General features: G+C 42.4%; 1 protein-coding gene across 1 annotated transcript in view; it reads right to left on the bottom strand.

Annotated features, from left to right (window-relative positions):
- Positions 1-21,711, bottom strand: part of LOC311225759 (ryanodine receptor 3) — a gene marked incomplete at both ends in the record, with an annotated part of 274,770 nt that overhangs the window by 31,186 nt on the left and 221,873 nt on the right. Inside the window, 23 exon segments of the mRNA XM_084311153.1 lie at positions 1,004-1,150; positions 1,510-1,570; positions 1,785-1,912; positions 2,135-2,177; positions 2,321-2,451; positions 3,653-3,847; positions 7,966-8,052; positions 8,847-9,021; positions 10,180-10,235; positions 10,561-11,873; positions 12,028-12,109; positions 14,242-14,346; positions 14,504-14,632; positions 14,748-14,836; positions 15,030-15,110; positions 15,801-15,818; positions 17,581-17,654; positions 17,780-17,856; positions 18,116-18,195; positions 18,647-18,746; positions 18,856-18,912; positions 19,007-19,058; positions 19,344-19,453. Of these exon segments, the coding sequence (XP_084167279.1) occupies positions 1,004-1,150; positions 1,510-1,570; positions 1,785-1,912; positions 2,135-2,177; positions 2,321-2,451; positions 3,653-3,847; positions 7,966-8,052; positions 8,847-9,021; positions 10,180-10,235; positions 10,561-11,873; positions 12,028-12,109; positions 14,242-14,346; positions 14,504-14,632; positions 14,748-14,836; positions 15,030-15,110; positions 15,801-15,818; positions 17,581-17,654; positions 17,780-17,856; positions 18,116-18,195; positions 18,647-18,746; positions 18,856-18,912; positions 19,007-19,058; positions 19,344-19,453 (3,390 nt within the window).

The raw sequence follows: 21,711 nt of genomic DNA, 5'->3' as shown, positions 1-21,711 counted from the left end.
TCAATCAGCCTCACGACTGTTGGGTGGACATTGAAAAAGCACCAAGTAACCCTTTTTTACTGTTCTTTACAATAGTTTGTTTACTGTAACTGTTTTTGTTTTTACTGTACAGTACAGAGCATTACTGTATGTATTTTTCTTTACTGTAATGATTAAACTTCAAATACTGTAATCATATATTTGGTTTGTCTTTCATAAAGACACAAGCACTATACTGCAGTCTATCACAGGGGTTATGAGGAAATTACCATTGCATAGTCTATTTTGGTAATAAGTATATTGTGTTTGACCGCATTATTTGATAATGACCGTTGTATTTGAAAAGTGCACCAATAATTAAACTTCAACGATGAACATATCCACTGTTCTGACACTATGATACACTTTTGCAGGACATATAATCTAATTTGGTTCAGTTGTTCACTTAATTGTTTCAAATATCTAATGTTTTGGTGCTGTTATAAGCTTTTGCATATACTATTCTCTGATATGACACTGGTATTTAAATGTTGCATGCTATATTGCATGTTTAACCCAAAATTTGCAGTATAGCATTCTGTGTTAAGAGTTTTGCACATTGAAACTCTGATGTGCTAAATGCATCAAAGCAGTCGTAAAAAAAATGTAAAAAAAAAAAAAAATGCACCCTTATTCGAAATTGGATTTCAGATAGATAAACCTATCATCATAACTTAGGGTATTACATCCATAGTAAGTTTTACTGTCGTACCAACAACCATTTGTAAGAGCAGGTATCAAGGATGAGTCATTTTAGAACCAATCTTTTCCAAAGCTTCCATCAAGGTCTGGAGTGCACTCTCCTCGTTCCCATGTCTATATTAACTGGAGGAGAGGCTCAACAGGGAAGAACATTGCCCACACTCAAACCTCAGGTTATTTCTCTTTATCTAGTACTTCCAATGCACCACATCCATCCAACACTGACCCAGCAGCACCCCCTGCTGCCTGGTGGAAGACCTGCATGTTCCCTAGAGCTCCTCACCTGTTTGCCGTTGTGTGTGACGGAGGAGAGGATGGTGCGGAGGGTCTTGAAGCCCATGGCGATGTCCAGCAGATGGGCAGCGAAGAAGAAGTTGTTGTAGTGTCCCAGGATGGACATGGTGGTGTACCAGACGAGGTACAGGAACGACTGATCGAGAGAGGGATTAAGGAATGGTAAAAAGGAATCAATCAGTTGTTTACTCCATCCATCCATCCATCCATCCATGCATGCATCCATCGATTAATCCATTCGATTGAGCATCCATCCATCCATTCATCTGCCCATCCATAAATCCATCTGTCCTTCTATCTGTTGGACCGTCTGTCCATCCATCCATCGATCTGTCCATCCATCCATTTATCTTTCCCTCCATCTGTTGGTCAGTCTGTCCAGCCATCCATCCGTCTGTCCATCTATCAATTCCATTCGTTCATCCGTCCATCCATCCCTCAATCCATCCATCAATAAACATCTAATGAAGTCACAATCAAAAGCCACAAACTCACATTGTCCGTGAACACCACCCCCATCTTCCAGACGTGGTACTTTGTATCGATGGAGCTCAACCTATCAGAGGAGAGGGAAGTTGACATGAGTGTAACTTCTATTTGAGCAGTACTCTCTCATTTGAACCTATTGTCCTTTTTTTAATCAATCTACCATAGCGTGTCCACATTCTGTCTTCCCGTCGTCCTTTTAACCTACTGTATTGTCCTTTTTTTTTAATCAATCTACCGTAGCCTGTCCACATTCTGTCTTCCCGTCTGAAAGCGAAACGTACCAGGACACCAGTGACGCCTCCTTGGCCACAGTCTCCTCTGTTGGGTTGAAGTCCAGGGCACTCTTATCCAGTCCCAGCAGTTCTGCTATCCTCTCTGCGCCGTACAGGTCTCCATACTTGTTGATGACCTACACACAACAGCACAGAAGCCCCACGGACACCACATTGGTTAGGAGTGAGAGAGAGAGGATCCCGTCGTAGTCACATCATGATAGTCAATAGCACATTTGAGATAAATGGATTTAGCTGCAAATGGATTTTGTTTTGTGAATTGTAAGCTGCGCACAGAGATTATTCAACAATGAACAATATTATTGTATTGCATATCATGAATACTATAAGCCTCTTACTTTCCGCTTCACAAATTTGTCCCAGTAGTTATTAGGGAAGGAGCTGTATGAAGAAAAAAAAGAAAAAGAAGTATGAACAACCAGTATCCAATCTCTTCAACAACAAAGTCACACAGAAGCGTTCTACATTGGAGACTGTGGTTTTCATGGCAATTCTATCCTTCACCCTGACGGACTTGGACTCACGGTGTATTTATAACCAGTCTGTCCCACTGTCCCTTGATGTCATCGTCCGAGGGCTGCTCCGTGATGTAGAGGCCGTCAAACTCCAGCTTCCTGGCGATCTCCTTCTCCCGTTTGAACACCACCAGAGGCACCTTGGGGAGACGGGAGCAGAGACATCTGTACTCCTCAGATACGGTACAAACGTATTGATAGGATCAGACACGTTGTGTACATACTGGATGACACAGAAAGGTGTACGCAAACGCGCAACCTGAGCATGTACGCTGACGTGCAAACAAAGGGACACAGAGACGCAAACATATATTCAAGGTTAACTGTGTGTGTGTGTGTGTGTGTGTGTGGGGCCGTCCTTCTCTGTGTGTGTGTGTGTGTGTGTGTGTGTGTGTGTGTGTGTGTGTGTGTGTGTGTGTGTGTGTGTGTGTGTGTGTGTGTGTGTGTGTGTGTGTGTGTGTGTGTGTGTGTGTGTGTGTGTGTGTGTGTGTGTGTGTGTGTGTGTGTGTGTGTGTGTGTGTGTGTGTGTGTGTGTGTGGGGCCGTCCTTCTCTGTGTGTGTGTATGGAGTGGACCATTTCCCATTTAGGCTACAGGTGTAAGCTATTTGGTATATTATGAGAAAATGTGATCTCTATATTTGGGCTGGTTGGAAGAGGCTTTCGAATGGCAGGGCCAAGCCATTAGTATATTATTAATATTATATTATTATTATTATTAGTAGTATTGTTAAATGTCACTGCACTTTTTGTACCCTTGAAACAGGTGCTGTTAATTATTGTGCTGTCTGGCTAATTATGTTAAATTGTTAAACCTGGTTGTTAATTAAACCTTTATGTAAGAGACAGGTCTGTTAATTACCTGACAGCATTTACAATGTTTATGCTCCTTGCCTCCGTGAAAGTGTATGTGGTGACCACTGACCACTGACCACTGACCATGTGCAATGACCACCCTCCTCTATGCAAGTCTATCTGCATGTCATACTTTATTTGTATACCGTAGCATAATTCATACACTGGGAAACCCATTGTGCTTCACATAAAAGGATAGAGATCAAAGAACAATAATGTTACAGTTTGGATAGGTGTGTTGGACCCAGGTGCAGTGTAGAACAGACACGACGAGAGACAGATGTTGATTCTTGAATTTGAGCACTGCTCCTTTAATTTGAGTACTTGAAGATCAACATAAAGGAGAAAGAGCAAGTCTCCAAAACATGTTAAATGCTTTTAATAACGCACACGGTAATCTACACAATAAAGGGGAAAATAAAAGGGAGAAAGCAAGTCTCCAAAAACGCATTAAATTATAAGGGAGGGTGAGCATAACTAAACTGTACCTTCAGGTAGTAGTATCCGACCACACACAGGAAGGATATGAGGGTGTGCAGTATGGCCAGGAAGCGTAGCGTCGGTGCCATGTAGCCCGTGCTCTCCTGCAGGACAAAGTACTCCATGGCCCCTTCATCCTCCTCCTCCTCGGCACCCCCCCGGCCGTTCCAAGGGTCCTCCTCATCCGAATCATCGCCAGTCACCTGAAAAATAGACAAAGAAACATTTATGATATTGAAAGTGCTTTAAGAAACAGCATCCCAATGGTGCGAGGTGGGTAGGTACTGTATACCGATGCACTGGAATCGAGTGTCTATGATACAAGTTTAATTTAAAGCTGGAACCTGTAATGCGGTCAAACAGCGACCTCTATAGGCAAAAGAGCCCGGATTGGTATTGCACTTTGTTTTGGTCTGATGTGTGGGTTGGAGTTGAGTGTGTGTAGGGGAGGGGTTGTTATTGCGGGCGACAACTCAGGCTCTGAAAGGAGTAGAAGGCAATACACACTCCACTTCGTCTCCGCTTTGTCTCTTTTGTGGTGCAGGGAATCATTCCCTCCGGAGATCAAATTCCAAAGAAAAAAGTCAATTCCCGCACACACTTTTCACCTCTGCATTGATTTAGACATCGATTCAGGTTCTACCAAGAGAGGTAGGGAGAATTAAACAGTATAATAAGTTACTAAACTCCAACCAACACATAAGACCAAAACAAAAAATGTAAACAATGTGCAATAGCAAGCAGGGCTCTTTTGCATATATGTTTAGTTTAGTTTATAAATTTTTCGCAAAGTATAAAAACAACAACACAATAACGACAACTGTAAAGTACAAAAGATATACAGTGCAAGAAGAGGCAGAAAAGCCCAGAAGGCTTATAAGAAACCTCCACCTATAATAATAAACATAATTATATTACATATAGCAAGTTGGAAAACAAGATCAATCTAAGGACCTTGTTGGAGTATGTGAGAGTAAGAAGTAAGTGTGTGTGTGTGTGTGTGTGTGTGTGTGTGTGTGTGTGTGTGTGTGTGTGTGTGTGTGTGTGTGTGTGTGTGTGTGTGTGTGTGTGTGTGTGTGTGTGTGTGTGTGTGTGTGTGTGTGTGTGCGCGTGTGTGTGTGACACTTTTTTTTTTTTATTAGTTTACTACCAATGTTGACAAAAAAATCATCTTTGAACTTTTTAGCAATATCAAAGGAATTGTCAAGACTGGAGGCAGCTCTGACGAAGCCTTTTCTCTCTGCAATAACTGATGTATTACTTTCCAGGTGGTTTTGCTATCATTTGAGCACCTTTTAAATTCCTCGCTGAAATATTTCTTTTTGGCCGATCTAATGGAATGATTTGTTTCGATAAGATTTATAACCAACATGAGAGGCTGGAGTAGGATTTGAAATATACTTTTTATATGATTTATTCTTTTTCCTCAGCAACTTCTGCAAGTCAGGTGTAAACCAAGGCTTATTGAAGTCACAACTGTGTTTTTTAGTAGAACCGCTAAAAGGAAAGCATTCATTAAACATGGAGTAAGTCATTTTCATAAAATACTGGTATGCAAAATCAACATTGCTTTCTTTATACAAGTCATTCCATGAGATATTGGCAAGCATTTTCTTGAATTTATCGATATTTGACTTGCTCATGATTGTTTTGTAGATAATTTTCTGAGCATGTTTAGCTCTACTGATCTTTAGAGAGAATTGAAATAAGGTCTGACTTATTTAATATTAATGGTTTGCTTATCAGATCAAGAGAGCCGAGCACATTTTCATTGAAATCTTTAATGGCTGAGTTAGGTGGGCAGTAAACAACACAGGCAATAATATTCTTGCCACCAGAGATACCAGAGAGCTCCAAAAAACAGATTCAACCTCAGACATATCAGGCTTCAGACAGAGATCCTCTTTCTAAATTCATAGTCACCATGAATAAACAATGATACTCTGCCTCCATATCTATTCTGCCTCACATTCTAAAAAACGTTAGAATCTTCTGTTAGTGGAGGCGGCTGGGTGGCGTAGCGGGGATTGCGCTCGTCACCAATGCAAGAGACTCCGGTATCGAATCCCAGTCTCAGCATTGCCTTCGGCTTGGACCGGCCGTCGTACTGGCTCATTTGGCAGAGTCAGCGGGTGGAAGTCGATGGGTGGGGATTGGACGTTGTGGACAGCGACCCCTACAGGTCGGTTGGGAGACGCCTGCACAGCAGAGACAGGAAGTGGCGAGGGTAGTGTGAGCCTCCCATGCGTTACACCTCGCCAATGAGAGTCCGTGCTGGCAGGCGAAAATATGTGACAGGCTGCCTCCTCATGTGCCGGAGGGAACCCGTGATGCAAGGCTTCTATCCTCTCTACAACTAACCAGTGGGGGGCATAGTCGAGCAAAGTTCAAGACAGGGGAGGGGAGAATTGGATACACGAAATTGGAATATTGAAAATAAGGAAAAAAAGTGGATAAAAAAAAGAATCTTCTGTTAGCCATGTTTCGAACAACGCAATAACAGAAAATTCATGTTTAAGTGTAGATAAGTAATGGGTAAATGTATCATATTTGTTAGATTTATTTGAAAAGTGGACAAAGTGTTTTGAGGCATTGAAACACTGAGGTTATTGAATTTAGTTTCACTATAAGAACTACAGATCTTAGTTGAATCAATTGAAGAATATAATTTTAAATCTGGGTCAACATCAGAATTATAACAGTCAGATGAAGAGGGATCAAATGGCTTAAAGTTCATAATGAATGTTATTGTTTTTTGATATTAACACATTCTGTGCCAAAAACGTAAAAAGTCGTTTTGGCGGCCAACCGTAGAGTGCCAAAAACGTTAAAAGTTGTTTTTGGATCGTTTGATCTTTTTATTTTTATCCCCGCTATACAGACTTGCCCAGAGCGATCTGCATCATTTTCGACCATCCCCACACATTAGAACGCAATGCAGATCGTGTCTGCTTGGCTACGGTAAGGTACATTCTATATCTATTTTACCGAATTTGAAACGTGTTTTTCTAACGATCACAGTTCTGTGTTTCACCGGACGAAAAACATGCTCGGCAAACGCGATCATAGTTTTGAGTTAATAATAAATAAATGTAATAAACTACAAACTACAGCGTGTGGAAACAAACTATTATTCCCATGCTGGACTACAAGTAATGTTTGTCAAAATGAGTCACACCGTGTCTCTACAGCTATAATACAGAACACACACACAGCTTCGCAAACAAAATGCAACGACCACGGAAACTACCAGAAAGCTGGCATTCTAAGGCTAATGATAACCAAATTGCGTGGCACTCAAAGTGTTAAGGCACAATACTTAACATGCCGTGAAAAATACCATTTTTAAGTAGATCCTTGAGCACCAATGATGGACAGTGAGCTTATTAGTCTCTGGCAAATGTCTCCAGTTGGTCCATGCTCCTAATGCACAACCCATAGGAATTTTCAGGTGCACCATTAGGTTTAATGAAAACCTTACAACTGACAACCCAGGTGTTCTGAATTTTACGCTGTTTCCTAAAGAATCTAGCTTTCTTAGCAACCTGACAAAAATCATTGTTTGATGGTATTACAGATTCAATATTTAAGGGAATCCTGTACTATACTCTTGCACTATAACACTCTATATCTATATATCTATATATATATATGTAACGGTTGTGACAACGTCACCTCAAACTTCGATGCCCCGAGTGGGAGTTGAACCCCGGTCTCCCACACCGCGGGCAGCAACACAGACCACTAGACCAAGAGGTGAATTCACTTCTAAGTAATGGGTCTATGCGTCTTTTGAGGATGTGCGAGTGAGTTTAACCCATAGCACCTCTACTCACCCCAGCCCTTCTTGACTGCGCTTCACGATACCATCCGTTACACTCACCCTCTCAAACTCACTCCACTCCACCCAAGGCATCCGGGTCAATCGGCACCATTGTAACGGTTGTGACAACGTCACCTCAAACTTCAATGCCCCGAGTGGGAGTCGAACCCCGGTCTCCCATACCGCGGGCAGCAACACAGACCGCTATACCAAGAGGTGAATTCACTTCTAAGTAATGGGTCTATGCGTCTTTTGAGGATGTGCAAGTGAGTTTAACCCATAGCACCGCTACTCACCCCAGCCCTTCTTGACTGCGCTTCACGATACCATCCGTTACATATATATATATATAGGCTAACAACTCCACACCTAAAAAACTGTGTTGAATTGCAAGGACACTGTGCAGGATTTAGTGAAACTTCCATTATATTGACTACCAAATTAGAACCTATGTTTACTATAGGTCCATATGACATGATACCAGAACAAGGAGCTTACTTTGTAGAAGAGCAGGATGAAATTGATGGCAAAGGCAACAAACAGAGCCAGGAAGCGCAGGTTGTAGAAGTTTCTGGCAAGGTAGTTCTGTGAAGATAATGATACTCATATAAGTCATACAACCAATATATGACCAATAGCGCTAACCGTGACGAACATGAACTCATACTATTCTATTATGATTATTCTAATTATTTGAAAAATAACCTTAAAAATAACTATTTTGCACACATTCTTTCACCGTTATTGAGAGTAATGAGTTTGAATATGGCCACCAGTGATGTCATCAGGGACATTGAATCCTTGTATTGTGTTAATTACAGCTGAATTAAATGATAAGGTAGCAGTCCCTATAAGACAAGGTATTGCTATTTTCTCATCTACATAATTTCATGGCGCTGTAATTAACACAGGGATTCAATATCCCAGATGACATCACTGGTGTCCATATTCAAACTAATTTACTCTCAATAATGTTTTTGGAGACTGTGTGTAAGATTATGTTCAAAACAAATTAGCATTGTTTTTTGGTGAAGTGCCGCTTTAAGCATACTAGTAATATTGCACTTCACAGTTAGAGATCGTTTTGGTCAGGGTTCTAATAATTCCTAATAACATACTATTCTAATAATCAAATCCCGCAAACTGGTAACCATATGAGTCCATTTCTAGTGTTTCCCATTCGACATTTTGCTAATAATACTCTAAATGTAACGTTACAAGTTTCAGATAATACAATCAATAAAAAAATTCAATTTAAAATGAATTGATCTGTAAACTCCAATTGGACTTATATAATTATTTGCCTGAAAGGTTTATCAAACCATCAATGAGGCCATCAAACAATTGTAGGCGAGAACATTTGAGGGGAAACATCTGACCAGCATCTTGGTCTGGTAGACGTCCAGGCCGGCGAAGAAGCTGGCCATGAAGGCCTCAGGGGGCTCTTTCTTCTGACCAGGCCTCTTCTTAGGAGGCTTCTTCTCCTCCGCAGGCGGCTGTGGAGGAGCTTCGTCTCTGGCCTTGTCCTGGTCCGTCTTCTCACCGTCCTCATGGCTGGAATGGGAGACGAGAACTGTGAGCGACACACTGACACAGACCCAGACGTACAGTAGCTGGGTGGAAATTATGTGGATAGACACGCAGCATGCTAGAATACATGCAGGGAAAAGGATAGAGGTCCAAACGCCATAAAAACAATAGTTCATTTACAAACTCCTTTTTGTAAACTTGACTGCTGTAAACTTGACCCCAACTTGTGAATTTGACACAATTTGGCCTACACTCCATTGATTGATTGATTGATTGAAAATTGTATTAACAGATTGCAGAATGGGTACAATACAGTACAGCTCAATACACACAATTGTTAAGGGGATGCAGACCAGAGAAAGTCTTTCGTCTTGTTTACATCAGGGTCCCCCATGCATTACAATTTTAGGACGACGTACGTTTAGTTAGTTTAGATTAGTTCAGTTTAGTCTACTAGTCTATTTAATGCTTGTGAAGCACATTACTCTGTTCTGTTGACATTCATTTGTCAGTATGTGAATATAGTCTAGAGGGCAACTTAACTTTTACCGCTCTTCATTAACATTTTATTTATTTATTTTTTCAAATTTGTGATGCTATATCTGGATAGCATAGTCAGTCACTGTTTAAGACAGATTGATGCAGCAGGCAGACAAAGACAAGGTCACAGATACACAAGATACTGTCTGGAAAGGATGCTAAATGCATTAGTGGGTACAGAGGCACACGTACACAGATGGACCACACACATTCATAGACATGCATGCACACACCCACGTACACACACAAACATGAATAATTAATGTACGTCAACATATATTACAAACAGGCAAGGGATATATTTATTTAAGTTTATTTGGATCCCCATTAGCCATTATATTATATATTAGGGATATAACCATTTGAAATACAGCCAGGAACACCTGCACGTGGCAACACACACTTCCAACACTGCCCCCTTGTCTCTCAGAATCAGTTCATGTCCCACCAGGAGCAAACCAAATCCTGTTAGCTAGCGGTGAGGCGGGACCGGTTCGCTCTGAGAATCAAATGAGCTGTTGTGATCCCAGACAGATGAAGGATGTTGTTAAGAACACTCAGATGAAGGATGTTGTTAAGAACATTCAGATGAAGGATGTTGTTAAGAACACTCAGATGAAGGATGTTGTTGAGAACACTCACTCTTCTTTCTCTGACTCCGATTGGTAGTCTCCATTGGCGGCTTTCTTCGCTGCCTCCTGTTGCAACACATGGAATACTGTTTTAACGATCAGTAAAAATATGTCTGTGACGTGTTTCAGTGATCCTGGGTCCCACGATGAGAGAAAAAAGAAAAAGAAAAGGGTCCCTGACTGGAAAACGTTTAAGAAATCATGATTCATTTAGTAAGAAAGGGCAGAATATCCGGCATTCCAAATTCTCCTACAGTCTGAAACCTTTTGCTTTTGTCATAAAAAGAGTGGGTGACATTGATGTTTCATGTAGTAGCTTCAAGTCAAGTCAGTCAAGAGTTTTATTTGTCACGGCATACAAGCATACAGTGACTGAACATGACTTACTGACCTGTGCCTTCTTCTGCCTGACGGCGCTGGCTATGGACGGAGCGTCCCCCACCACCACCTCGGCCACGTCCCCCAGGCCGGGCTCCATCCCGTGCTTGCCCTCCCGCTTGGCCTGGATGTTGAGCAGCTCCGCCATCAGGTCTGCCTCCGCCGTGTCGCCGGGGGCCATCTGCCTCATCTCGGCCAATGCCGACGCCTCGCTCGCCTCCATCTTCTCTGCCTCGAGCACGTCTCCGTGGATGCCGAACTGGGTGGGGTCCGGCATGTTGCCCAGGATGTCGGTCACCTTCATGTTCTTGGCCCCTTCGACGAGGCCGCCGCCAAACATGGTGGTCCACAGGATGTGGAAGAAGCCCCAGACGAGGCTGTAGAGGAAGTGGAAGAGGCCTGTGATGATCATCCAGAAGAAGGAGAAGAAGCCTCGCACCAGCTCCCTCACGCTCATCCTCCTGAACTTCCTGTACTGACGCCTCATGCTCTTGAAGGTGAGCAGCTGACGGAAGTTCCCCAAGCTCTTCCTCATGGAGATGCAGGCGATGGTGAAGGCCGACGAGGACTCCAGCATCACGCTCTCCTCCTCTTCCTCCTCCAGTTCCTCCGCCACGCTCTGACTGTCGTCCTCGTCCTCCTCTGGTCGCTCCACCTGGTCTGGCTCTGATATCAGAGAAGCCAGCTGCATCTCAAAGATGGTGTCCTCGCAGAAGTTGACGAAGAGTTCCATCTTCTCGCTCTCCCCGCCCTCGTTGACCACATCGAAGATGAACTGTCGCTTGGATTCTTTGACCTGAGGCTTCTCCCACTGAGTACGACTAGACTCGCTGATCTCAAAGTAGACTCGCTCGATGCGCTTGGCTCCACCCATGATCTCAATGCGACCCAAGTACGGTTCAAAATAGCTGAGAACGCTCCCAGCCAAGTCAAGGAACATTGCGAGGCGACTGTCATGAGGCATGTGTTCTGAGAGATTGGTTAAGAGCACGGCTACATTAAAGCCGATGTCCTTGGCTGGTTCGTGGAATCTCATCACAAACTCCTCATAGTTGAACATGTCATTCTCATCGGCCTCAGCACAAGAGAGAAGAAATTCTATTTCGGATTGAGAATACTGTTTCTGGTTCTCCATGGATTTCTGGAAATCTTTCTTGGAGATGACCCCCTTGCTGTCAGGGTCATACTCCTTGAAGTTGTCCGAGGTGGTCAAATCCTTTAGCTTGAGGAACATGTCGAAGAATTTGAGGATCATCTCAACGTTGCTGGAAGACTCCACCAACGTGTCCACCATTTGTTTTCCAATAGTTCCATTGACAACATTACCTGTAGAGGAACAGAGAAAGGTTACCAAAGCAGAAGCTGCCAGTACACAACCAGTAAAAAAAAAAAAACAGGACTCCTCGTGCAGATTAAGCAATGTCACTCATAAAGTCCTGGCAGATCTAATACGGTGCCAGTGAGTCAGCAGGAAACCAACCTTCCAGAAGGGACAGCATCATCACAATCATGTCCTTCTGCAGGTCCAGCAGCTCCTTCAGCAACTCTATCTGACTGGAATCCTGGTAGGAAAACACACATATAACCATCTGCACATTATCTATTATACTGTATATGTAGATAATGTATCGGAAATGTTAAATTTGCAGGATAAACCCCTTGAGATGTAGCGTAGCATTTTCAAGGGGGTCCCGCAATGTGAAACACAATACAACAATAAACAATAAAAAATCTGAACATAACATGACTGTTATTCAAAAACAGAACAAAAACAATTGTTTGTTATATGTATGTATGTATGTATGTATGTATGTATGTATGTATGTATGTATGTATGTATGTATGTATGTATGTATGTATGTATGTATGTATGTATGTATGTATGTATGTATGTATGTATGTATATGTATATATATATATATATATAACAGATTTTAGAACGATATAGTGCCAGAATTGTATTTTGTTGTTGACATAGTCAATATAAGGTTTAACTCATGTTTAACTCATTGGCCGCCAATTAGATGGCTTGATCTTTTTCCTTTGATCCCCGTTCTACACACTCGGCCGGAGCTCTCTGAATCACTGTGGCACAGCTACATACGTTGGAATTGCAATGCCGATCGAATCTCACCAGGTGGCAGTATCGTCTACCTTTTTAACTCTGATAGAAAGGGATCAGGACAGACAATGAATGCACCGGACTATCGAGGCTCGCTCTGTGGGGAGGAGCTCTTGCAAAGCAATCGCAAGCAGATCTGCTCGCCTCAAAACCTATACTGTCCCGTAAACACGTGTAATTACATATACACGAGTAATCGCGATCGCCGATGGGATCATTGGAATTATTCTTTTTGGATTATGTCTATTTTACCGAACCTGAAACATGTTTCTCTGACGATCACAGTTTCTTACTTTAGCGGACATAAACCAAGCGTTTTGTAACGATCACATTTTCGGGGTAAGACTCCCCCCCCCCCATGATAATTTTGTGGAAGCACATGACATGTGTATATGGTATATACCTTTGATTTGGGAGTTTTTTTGGGGTTTCAGGGAATCAACCAGAATGATTCGGGCGTATTGCACATATCTCGCGATCTATGGAAAAAGACTGGATTATCTTGGAAATGCGCGATGTTTAGGGTGTAATAAACTACAAACTACAGTGTGTAGAAACAAACTCCTTTTTCCATGTTGGACTACAAGTAGTGTCTGTCAAATGAGCCACACCATTGTCTCCACAGCTATAATACAGAACACACACACAGCTCTGCAAACATCGTGAAACACCGCGGAAAGGGCCATTTTAATCTGGCCTGAAGCGGCAGAGATACGGAAAGCGTATGGCGATGAATGAGTTAAACCAGCTCAGAATCTAAAACCTAAATATGTAATAACATTAACATTAACAAGTGGAGAACCGTAGTCACAAATAATGGACAGACTAAGACCAAGGCAGTATATATCAGACAGTACATATCAGACAGTATAATGTATATCAGGCAGTATATATCAGACTGTATATAACAATGTATCTCCAATATACAATATTAAGCCCTGGCTTAATAACTTTGAGTGGCATTTGGAGATATCAAGGCCACCTAGAAGCATGGGGCCCTTCCAGGTCCCTGCTAGGGCCTGCAGGGCCCTCCTATTGTAGCTAGTGTCCATCCATCAGCACATGCCCTAATATTATTCAACCGGCTGCGAACAGATGGCTGGGTTAGACTGACTCATTTCAGGGGCTCCCCGGCGCAGGCTTTCAGCTTGTCATAAATCTGAGGATGGACTTTGATGAGCCGAGACCCTCCACCTGTCCTGTCTAGGCTCCCGCAGACAGCCCTCGCCTGGCGGATGACCGTGAGATAAGGTGAGGTGGTTGGACAGGTTTCTAATCTCACACCTGGCTTATTGGTAGGAGAGGCGACTGAGATTCCCCATAGCAGACATGCATCACATAGCTAAGCTAATGGAGACACGGCTGTCTTCAGAGCAGCCCGGATTCACCCACGGTCAAGGAGAGACCTCTAGTGGCTATAGATGCTTTATAGGAAATGCAGGTTGAAAATACCCTCAAAGACATAAACTGTACCAGTAATGATATTTAAAAAAGAAAAACAATATATACAAATGATATTTGATTTCATAGATTGGATCAAAAAGGGTTATTACTACAGATGGCGCCTATTACCTGTGATAGTTTCATCTGCATGTTGGCGAACACATGCAGGAAGCCCACCACTGCGTCCCACAGCCTGCTGTGAGCCAGACTCTGCTGGTTCCCGATGCAGGGACCCTGGGCCAGACCGAGTAGAACAGAGAAGGAACAGACAGAACAGGAACAGAGCAAAAATCTGTATTTCATAGTTGTGATCACAGACAATACGCACCCATACCAACTGCATAGGGAGTGCTGTTGAAACCTGCGGGTGGAACGCAGTGTGGTACTATACCTGTATGTACTCAGTTAAAGAGTTGAAGATCTGTTTGGCCACGGCTAGAGCTTTGGAGAAGTTCCTCTGACCAGCCTCGTCCATCACGTCTTTACCAGAGTAGTACCAGTAGAAATCACTGATGGACTCCTGGTACAACAAGAGATGAGAGACGTTGCGTGAATAAAATCAAACATGCATAATACAGTGTACCATCTTGTGTGAATCTCATGCATCAAGTACTGTGTGACAAATTCTATATCACCTGGAGTCTTAGCAAATAGTCCACAGTGCTGATGATGATATTGACTGTGGTCGTGTTCCCCGTCTGAGTTCTCAGGAAATTCTGGAAATCTGAATAGAAGGGGAGTGTAAAATGGAAAACGTTGAAATAATTAGTAGCAGAGGATCCAGAGAAGATCTGTTCAAAAAGTTTACCAATTGAAAAGTAGTTTTTTGAGGTAATATTGCTCGGAGGCACGCGGGTGGGAGTAACACCGCACGGGGGTTACTTGGGTGAGGTGAATAATGGGGATGTCCCGCCTACCATTATTGTGACCCTCACAGAGCAGCTGCAGGAACCTAAAGAGATCCTTAGTGAACTCGTCGTTCAGCAGCACCTTGGAACCTGGGGACAGGAGATGACATTGACAACTGCCCCTATTGGCTGTGAGGAGGTCAGACCCCACCCCCCCCCCCCCCCCCCGCCCCACACACACACACACTTCATTGTATATAAAGTTTATAAACACAAGGACCATGGCTTGCAAACTGTCACTTCCAAAGTGGCCGTTTATTTCTCAAGCTCCATTAGGGAAACTATGAACTGTATGGAGGAGGTGCTCGGATGCACCCATACATTGCATAGTTTCATACAAATGACAGTAATAGGAATAAAACTGAGCTTGTTTCATACAAAAACCAAACTTTTTATTTTATTCTTATTGCACACTCCTTCCAAAGACTACTTGAGTTAGTATCATCGACATTAAAGATACACATACCCAGAGCCCACACAAAACAACAAGCACTAATTTCTTATACAAGGTGGGAGGGAGAGAGTAAGAGTCAGTTTGGGGGGGGGGGGGGGGGATGGATTCTACACATCTGTCCGGATGTGATAGGAGCATGCATGTGTTCCTTCAGTCCAGCACGGCAGGGGGTTATAATTGCATTCAAGACAAGGGAGGAGGAGGAGGAGGAGGAGGAGGAGGAGGAGGAGGAGGAGGAGGAGGAGGAGGAGGGAGGTGGACGAAGAGCAATCAGGATGAAGGCACTGCGTAAAAAAGGACGAGTAGAATCTAAACCATGTATTTACCCCGCTCACTCACGTTGACTGCGACCGATGAGTTAAAAACATGATCAGAAGAACAAAGAAAGCAGACATAAGCAAAGGAGAAGACATTGAATTTCAATCAGAAGAAGTAGGAACACGAGAGAACGATATCTCTACTGTAAAACTCTAGGAAATAGTTCTACTTTATATGATATATATGTATATAGATAATTGACATCACTCGAGGACACCGACATGCTCATAGAGTATTAATAGAAGTGTAAATCAGGCACAGCCTGCACGCTAGGGCAGGTGTTCAGACTGGCGGTGAGAAACGGTACAGGACTAAACAGTCACCATCACTTATGCCTGAGCTCACGAGGTGAGCATGAGGAGGAACATATCCACATACTGTATGTACCCCCATCAGATCGAATAGCTTCTGTAGACTTTATGTGGGTTTTGTGATGTCTTTATTATCGTTGAGGTGTAGCTGTGAGCGGTGTTGTGTATTAGTAGACAAGACAACGCCCAGACAGGGCTGAGACATACAGTAGTACAGGTTGGCCTGCGTGATGAACACACACATAGACAATGATGGCGGCGCACAAGTGACACTAGCCCGATCTCGCTTAAGATATGTAAATAACGTACTCATCGACCACAGGAAAAAGGCACATATTGTACGTTATGTTATAGCCACAAGTATTATATTGATGTTAAGGAAATGTACAATGTGTACATATTGCAAATAAGTAATATATTGACATAATTACGTATTTACAAATAAGTACATAGATTACATTATATATTGCTGTGTTTGTATCAGGGTGGGTGGCTTAGTCTAGTGGTGAGAGCACGTGCCCACAACCACAAGCATCGTTAGTTCAACTCCCAGTCAAGCTGTTTGTTTTGGACGTTCACCGATTTACAAAATGTAAATATATTACTTATACAATAAGTAAATATATTACTTATGGCTATAACATAACGTACATTATGTACCCTTTTTCCTGTGGTCGATTGGTACTTTAGCTATGTTTTCTGATGAGACCGTGTTGGTGACACACAAGGTGACATGAAGATGGGCTTATCCGTCAACAAACCAAAGAGCGAATGTGTCGTCAAGCTGTGTCTTTCAGCCAATTAAAAAGGGCTTTTTTCAGGGACAACAACAGCATGGGCCAGTGGGAGGGACACCGTGTCACTACAACGTGTTCAAGTGTTCTGTACTTTTGACTGGGGGGTTTCACTATATAACAGGGACTGGTCGGAAAGTCTTGGTTGTTGCTGTGAGAAATTAAACTGGGAATGTGTAAACACTACCTTCTCTATTTCATGTTCACTCTCAAGTAATGCATACACCTTTAATCAGAGCAGTCCGTTATGGATCAGCCTTGTAACAACAATGTAAGTATCAATGAACGGGTTTGTAAAAAGTAGGCCGATTAACCTGCTCTCAAAACTGATTATTTGTCTGTAGGCCTACAGCCCTTTTAGCACAATGGCACATGATACAAAGCTGAACACATGGCTCATCATGCTATAGTCAGGATCATAAATAATCTAAATTGAAACCACTTGTATGCATCCGTTTCTTTTTCGTACTACTTTTAGGTCACAAAGGCCTAATCTTCATCTTTCTTTGTATCGATTTCATCAAGAACAGTGAGCTAATTGACCTATCTCAAACCCTGCCCTCTTTTCTTGATCCTCCAATCACAACTCTTGATTGGAGGATCAAGAGAAGGTCAACTGATCACCAATGTTGGGTTGGAAGGAAAACAAGTGGGACCATCTCTTGTTTGCTCTCCTGACTTACTTGATCCTTCCTCCGTCACCATCCCCAGACCCTCCGCCTTGTTCTGCCTTTCAAAAGCATTCAAGTCCAGCACGCTGACAGGGAAGGAGGAGACAAAATTACTTCCGTCAATAATGTATTTCAGGGAATGTTTTTGTTTTGAGTAAATAGTCTCAAAAACAAGTTGGAGATGAAAGTGTGTATGTGACGCCTCCATTACCTGCACGACATCATCAGCTCGGTTAAACTCTTGAAAAATCCAACATCTCTTTTTTCCTTCAGGTAGTCCAGCATTTTCTGCATCAAGCCAAAAGTACAGTAGATAATGTGATAATGTGACAAGCCAAAAGTACAGTAAATAATGTGATAATGTAACGGGCCAAAAGTACAGTAAATAATGTGATAGGCCAAAAGTACAGTAAATAATGTGATAATCTAACAGGCCAAAAGTACAGTAAATAAGGTGATAATGTGACAAGCCAAAAGAACAGTGTGATAATGACATTGACACAATATAGGCCTACAAACTCTGTTATGCGAGAACAGAGCTGTGTACCTGCTGGACCAGTATGTTCCCCCCATTCAGAATGGAGATGCCCAGCTTGAGGGTGAAGGTCACCATAGGACCAAGCCGCCCTGAGGGGGAGAAATCCCACACGTACTGTTATATTCATATACACCAATATCCCTGTAGTATTCAGAAAACTTCAGTATTACGTTTTTGAGTTATCTCATTTGAACATAATGCCCTGTTTACAACAACCTGGACAAGCTCTGATCCCGATTATGAGAAATCTGAACGAGCTAACTAGGAAATACCATTATAAGCTGAAACACCATTATGAGCTAGAACACATAGGCCTGTTTACTGGTGGTTTTTGTAGTCTGCATTGCCTCAGTCACTGTGCATTAATGATAGTTAAGATTCAATATGAGATATATACAAGATGTCCTCTTTATTCAGGTATACAGGGAGGCCTATTTATAATTGGGGTATGAGAAGAAGCATACAAAACTGATTAAGCGCTTACTTGGTGAATACTTTTTATGTATTTGTATGTGAGGGCGGTGAGTGTTGTTGCCTTACCCTTGCTGGCGCTGATCATTTGAAGCACCATCTCAGCAGCCCCTCGGTCGTGTAGTCTGGCTTGCTGGTACAAAGTCTTCTGTTTCTCCATCTCCTTTTCCTGAAGGACAAACATAATATGCAAATGTTGTTTTACACAGTACGGTTCCCGGAGCGAAGTCACCCAGACGCCTAGAGACGGATTCAACTGTTATTCCTTAAAGTAGCACCTCAAATGTTTTCTCTTTCCCTTCCTCTTCTTCCTCCTCTTCACCTTCTTCACAACTCTAAGAGAAAACAGAAGTGATGAGGTGTTAAGCTTGGCCACACAGCCAATACTTTCATTGTCAACAAATGAAGAGGAATGTAAGAACGAAGTACCTTTGCCATCATGTCTGCGTAGGCGATATACAAGGGATCCTCTTCTAAACAACTAAAGTAGAAGAGCAAGGTGTGTGTTTAGCGCATTGAAAAGCAAAACATCAACCTGCACAATCTGACGTTTTTTCTTTTTTTAATATGGCAATCTACCCGAGCAGCATGCCTAAGGAAGAATGTGACAGTTTGAGTATCTCTCCTGGTGTGTGAAAAAATGCAGCAGTCATTTGGTTTAATGTGACAGTTTATTAGCCAAGAGACAGGCCAGAAATATTACCCAGCACAGATGGAGCCCGCATTGAGGGTGCCAGGTGTACAGGTGCTTGTGCTCACTGCTTACCTGCACTCAGTGAGGGCATTGTGACTGAAATGCAGAATGAGCTGGTGAAGAGGGTCCGGCTGCATATCCACCTCCTCCTCTTCCTCCTCCTCCGCCTTAGGTTGGGTTTTCTGGACACAAGTCCATGGATGTTAGAGCACATCATTCTCAAGAGCAATTAGCCTCTCAGGATAAGCTGTACGCTCTCTGTGCAAGAGTACACAAATGTGGTGTAGCGTGGATTCTAGTAAAGGTCAAGAATCGCTATGACATGTTGTATACAGAGGCCGCCATTAAGCAGGGGCCTCTGCAACACGACACATCAACACAACACATTGTACAATGTAAGGATAAAGGTTGGCTCAAAGTTGAAATACAGACATTTTACTATCCATTTTCATTTGATGTTTATTTGAGAAGTTTCAGTTGGGTTTAAGATGCCTCCACAGCACTGCTCTCCCTCGAGTCACTAATGATCTACTACTTACTGCCAATGCTGGGTCTCCAGCTTAATCCTAATTTACATCTCAGCAAGGCAACTGATTGATTGATTTGATTGTGGATTAGAGACATCATCCAAAGGATAAAAACATGATCAAATGATACAGTTCACCACTCAATTTGAATTAAGGCCTAAAAAGGTGGGTTGGCACTTAATTGGTTCAAACTGTACTAATGTTTCTGATGTTAAGGGGAACGTGTCATCAGCTCATCTTGTCTGCGGTGTTCCCCAAGGATACATTTAGGCCCCATATTGTTCTCAATTAATATGGTCTCTCAAGGTCACATAATTCACAAGCACAATATCCCCTTCCATTGCTGTGCAGATTTTACACAGCTGTGCAGAATAAAAAGTATTGATACCATCAGCTTAACACGCATCAGGGATTGCCTTTCAGATATGAAATGCTGAATGTCCCAGAATCTTCTCCAACTTAATGAAAACCAATCTGAGATTGTTTATTTGGAACACCCAACTCCATTAATCAGTTCTCAGCATAACCTTGGTAGTCGGTCAGCCAATGTAAAGCGTACTTGAACTTCTAAAATGTGTATTCTATCCATTCAATGTTATCCATAAAAAAGTGATGTGATCTGCTTGAAAGGGGCAATCATTATTTTTGGACAGTATTTTTCACATAGTCAAAATCATGACCACCTACCATCAGGTCTCATTGAGTCGAGATGTTCAATCAACCCTGTGCTGCCAGCAGCCAGTCTGTTGTTATTCCATAATTTATTTGTATTTGTTGACAAAACCCAGACCGTGCTATAGCTTTGTCTATTTTATAAACCTATGCATATAAAAAGTATGTTTCTCAGCAAATATCTTAATTACATCTAATAAAACTCTTGACTTGAATGTGCTGTCAGCCATTTTCCACCTTGTTTAAACAACCAGGAAATGTTGTATGTTGTAGTTGAAATCTAGTAATCCATGCACAAATTTTTTCCCCCCAGCAAGTATCTTAGTTATAACAAGATTGTTCCAGTAAGGCAGTGTTATTGTTTATACGTGATTATACGTATTTACAATGATCACAAGACAACGCTTTTGAGGCTTTCGTTTTGGGAGAAGGGGTGCTGTGTTTAAAATGGCTCATTGTTTCCCTCTAGTGGTTTGTTTGGATTTTCTTTTATTGAATGTACTTTTCTTTGTGTTTTAATTTAGTTTTGTGGAGTGTTTTGTAACTGAGTTTTGAAAAGTGCTCTAATAATAATAATAATTATTATTGCCACCTTACTGCACAGTACAGCACTTACCTTAGAAGCAACAGGGTCGCCTGAATACTTTAGACAACAAATGTTTGTTTCCGCGTCTCTGATTGGCCAGGTAATTTCTGGTCATGTGACATGTAGGCCCAATCGTAGGACCGCAAGTGTCTACACTGGTTAAGCTTAGGCGCTCTTTCGAAGTTGGTTAAGGTTAGAGTTTGTCTTAGAGCACGGCGATAGAACGCCTGCCCTTCTTTCGACGGTTAAGCTTAGGCACTCTTTCGAAGTTGGTTAAGGTTAGAGTTTGTCTTAGAGCACGGCGATAAAACGCCAGGTAGTTTGCAGGCTGTTAGACCCGGAAATAGGCGCAGAACTTGCTGTCCCACGATTGGCGCACACGTCACATGACCTGGCCAATCAGAGCGCAAAACTCACACGCGGAAACAAACATTTGTTGTCGAAAGTATTCACGCAACAGGGTCACTAGGCCAACAGAGGCATTTAATTAAGGGTGATGATATGCGGAATGGAAAATAAAACTGCAGTCTGGCTAGCAGCGGGATATGATATTGTTAATATGACGTGCAGACAATGAAGCACAAACACAGGGGCATATAAACACATACACATGCAAACAAAAACACACAGACACGCTCACATGCCAGGCAGATAC

The sequence above is a fragment of the Notolepis coatsorum genome (genome assembly GCF_963971535.1).
Source record: "Notolepis coatsorum genome assembly, chromosome: 3".
In the NCBI taxonomy this organism is placed as follows: Eukaryota; Metazoa; Chordata; class Actinopteri; order Aulopiformes; family Paralepididae; genus Notolepis; species Notolepis coatsorum.
Note: the sequence above shows the minus strand (reverse complement) of the source record. Positions and strands in the feature narration are given on the sequence as shown.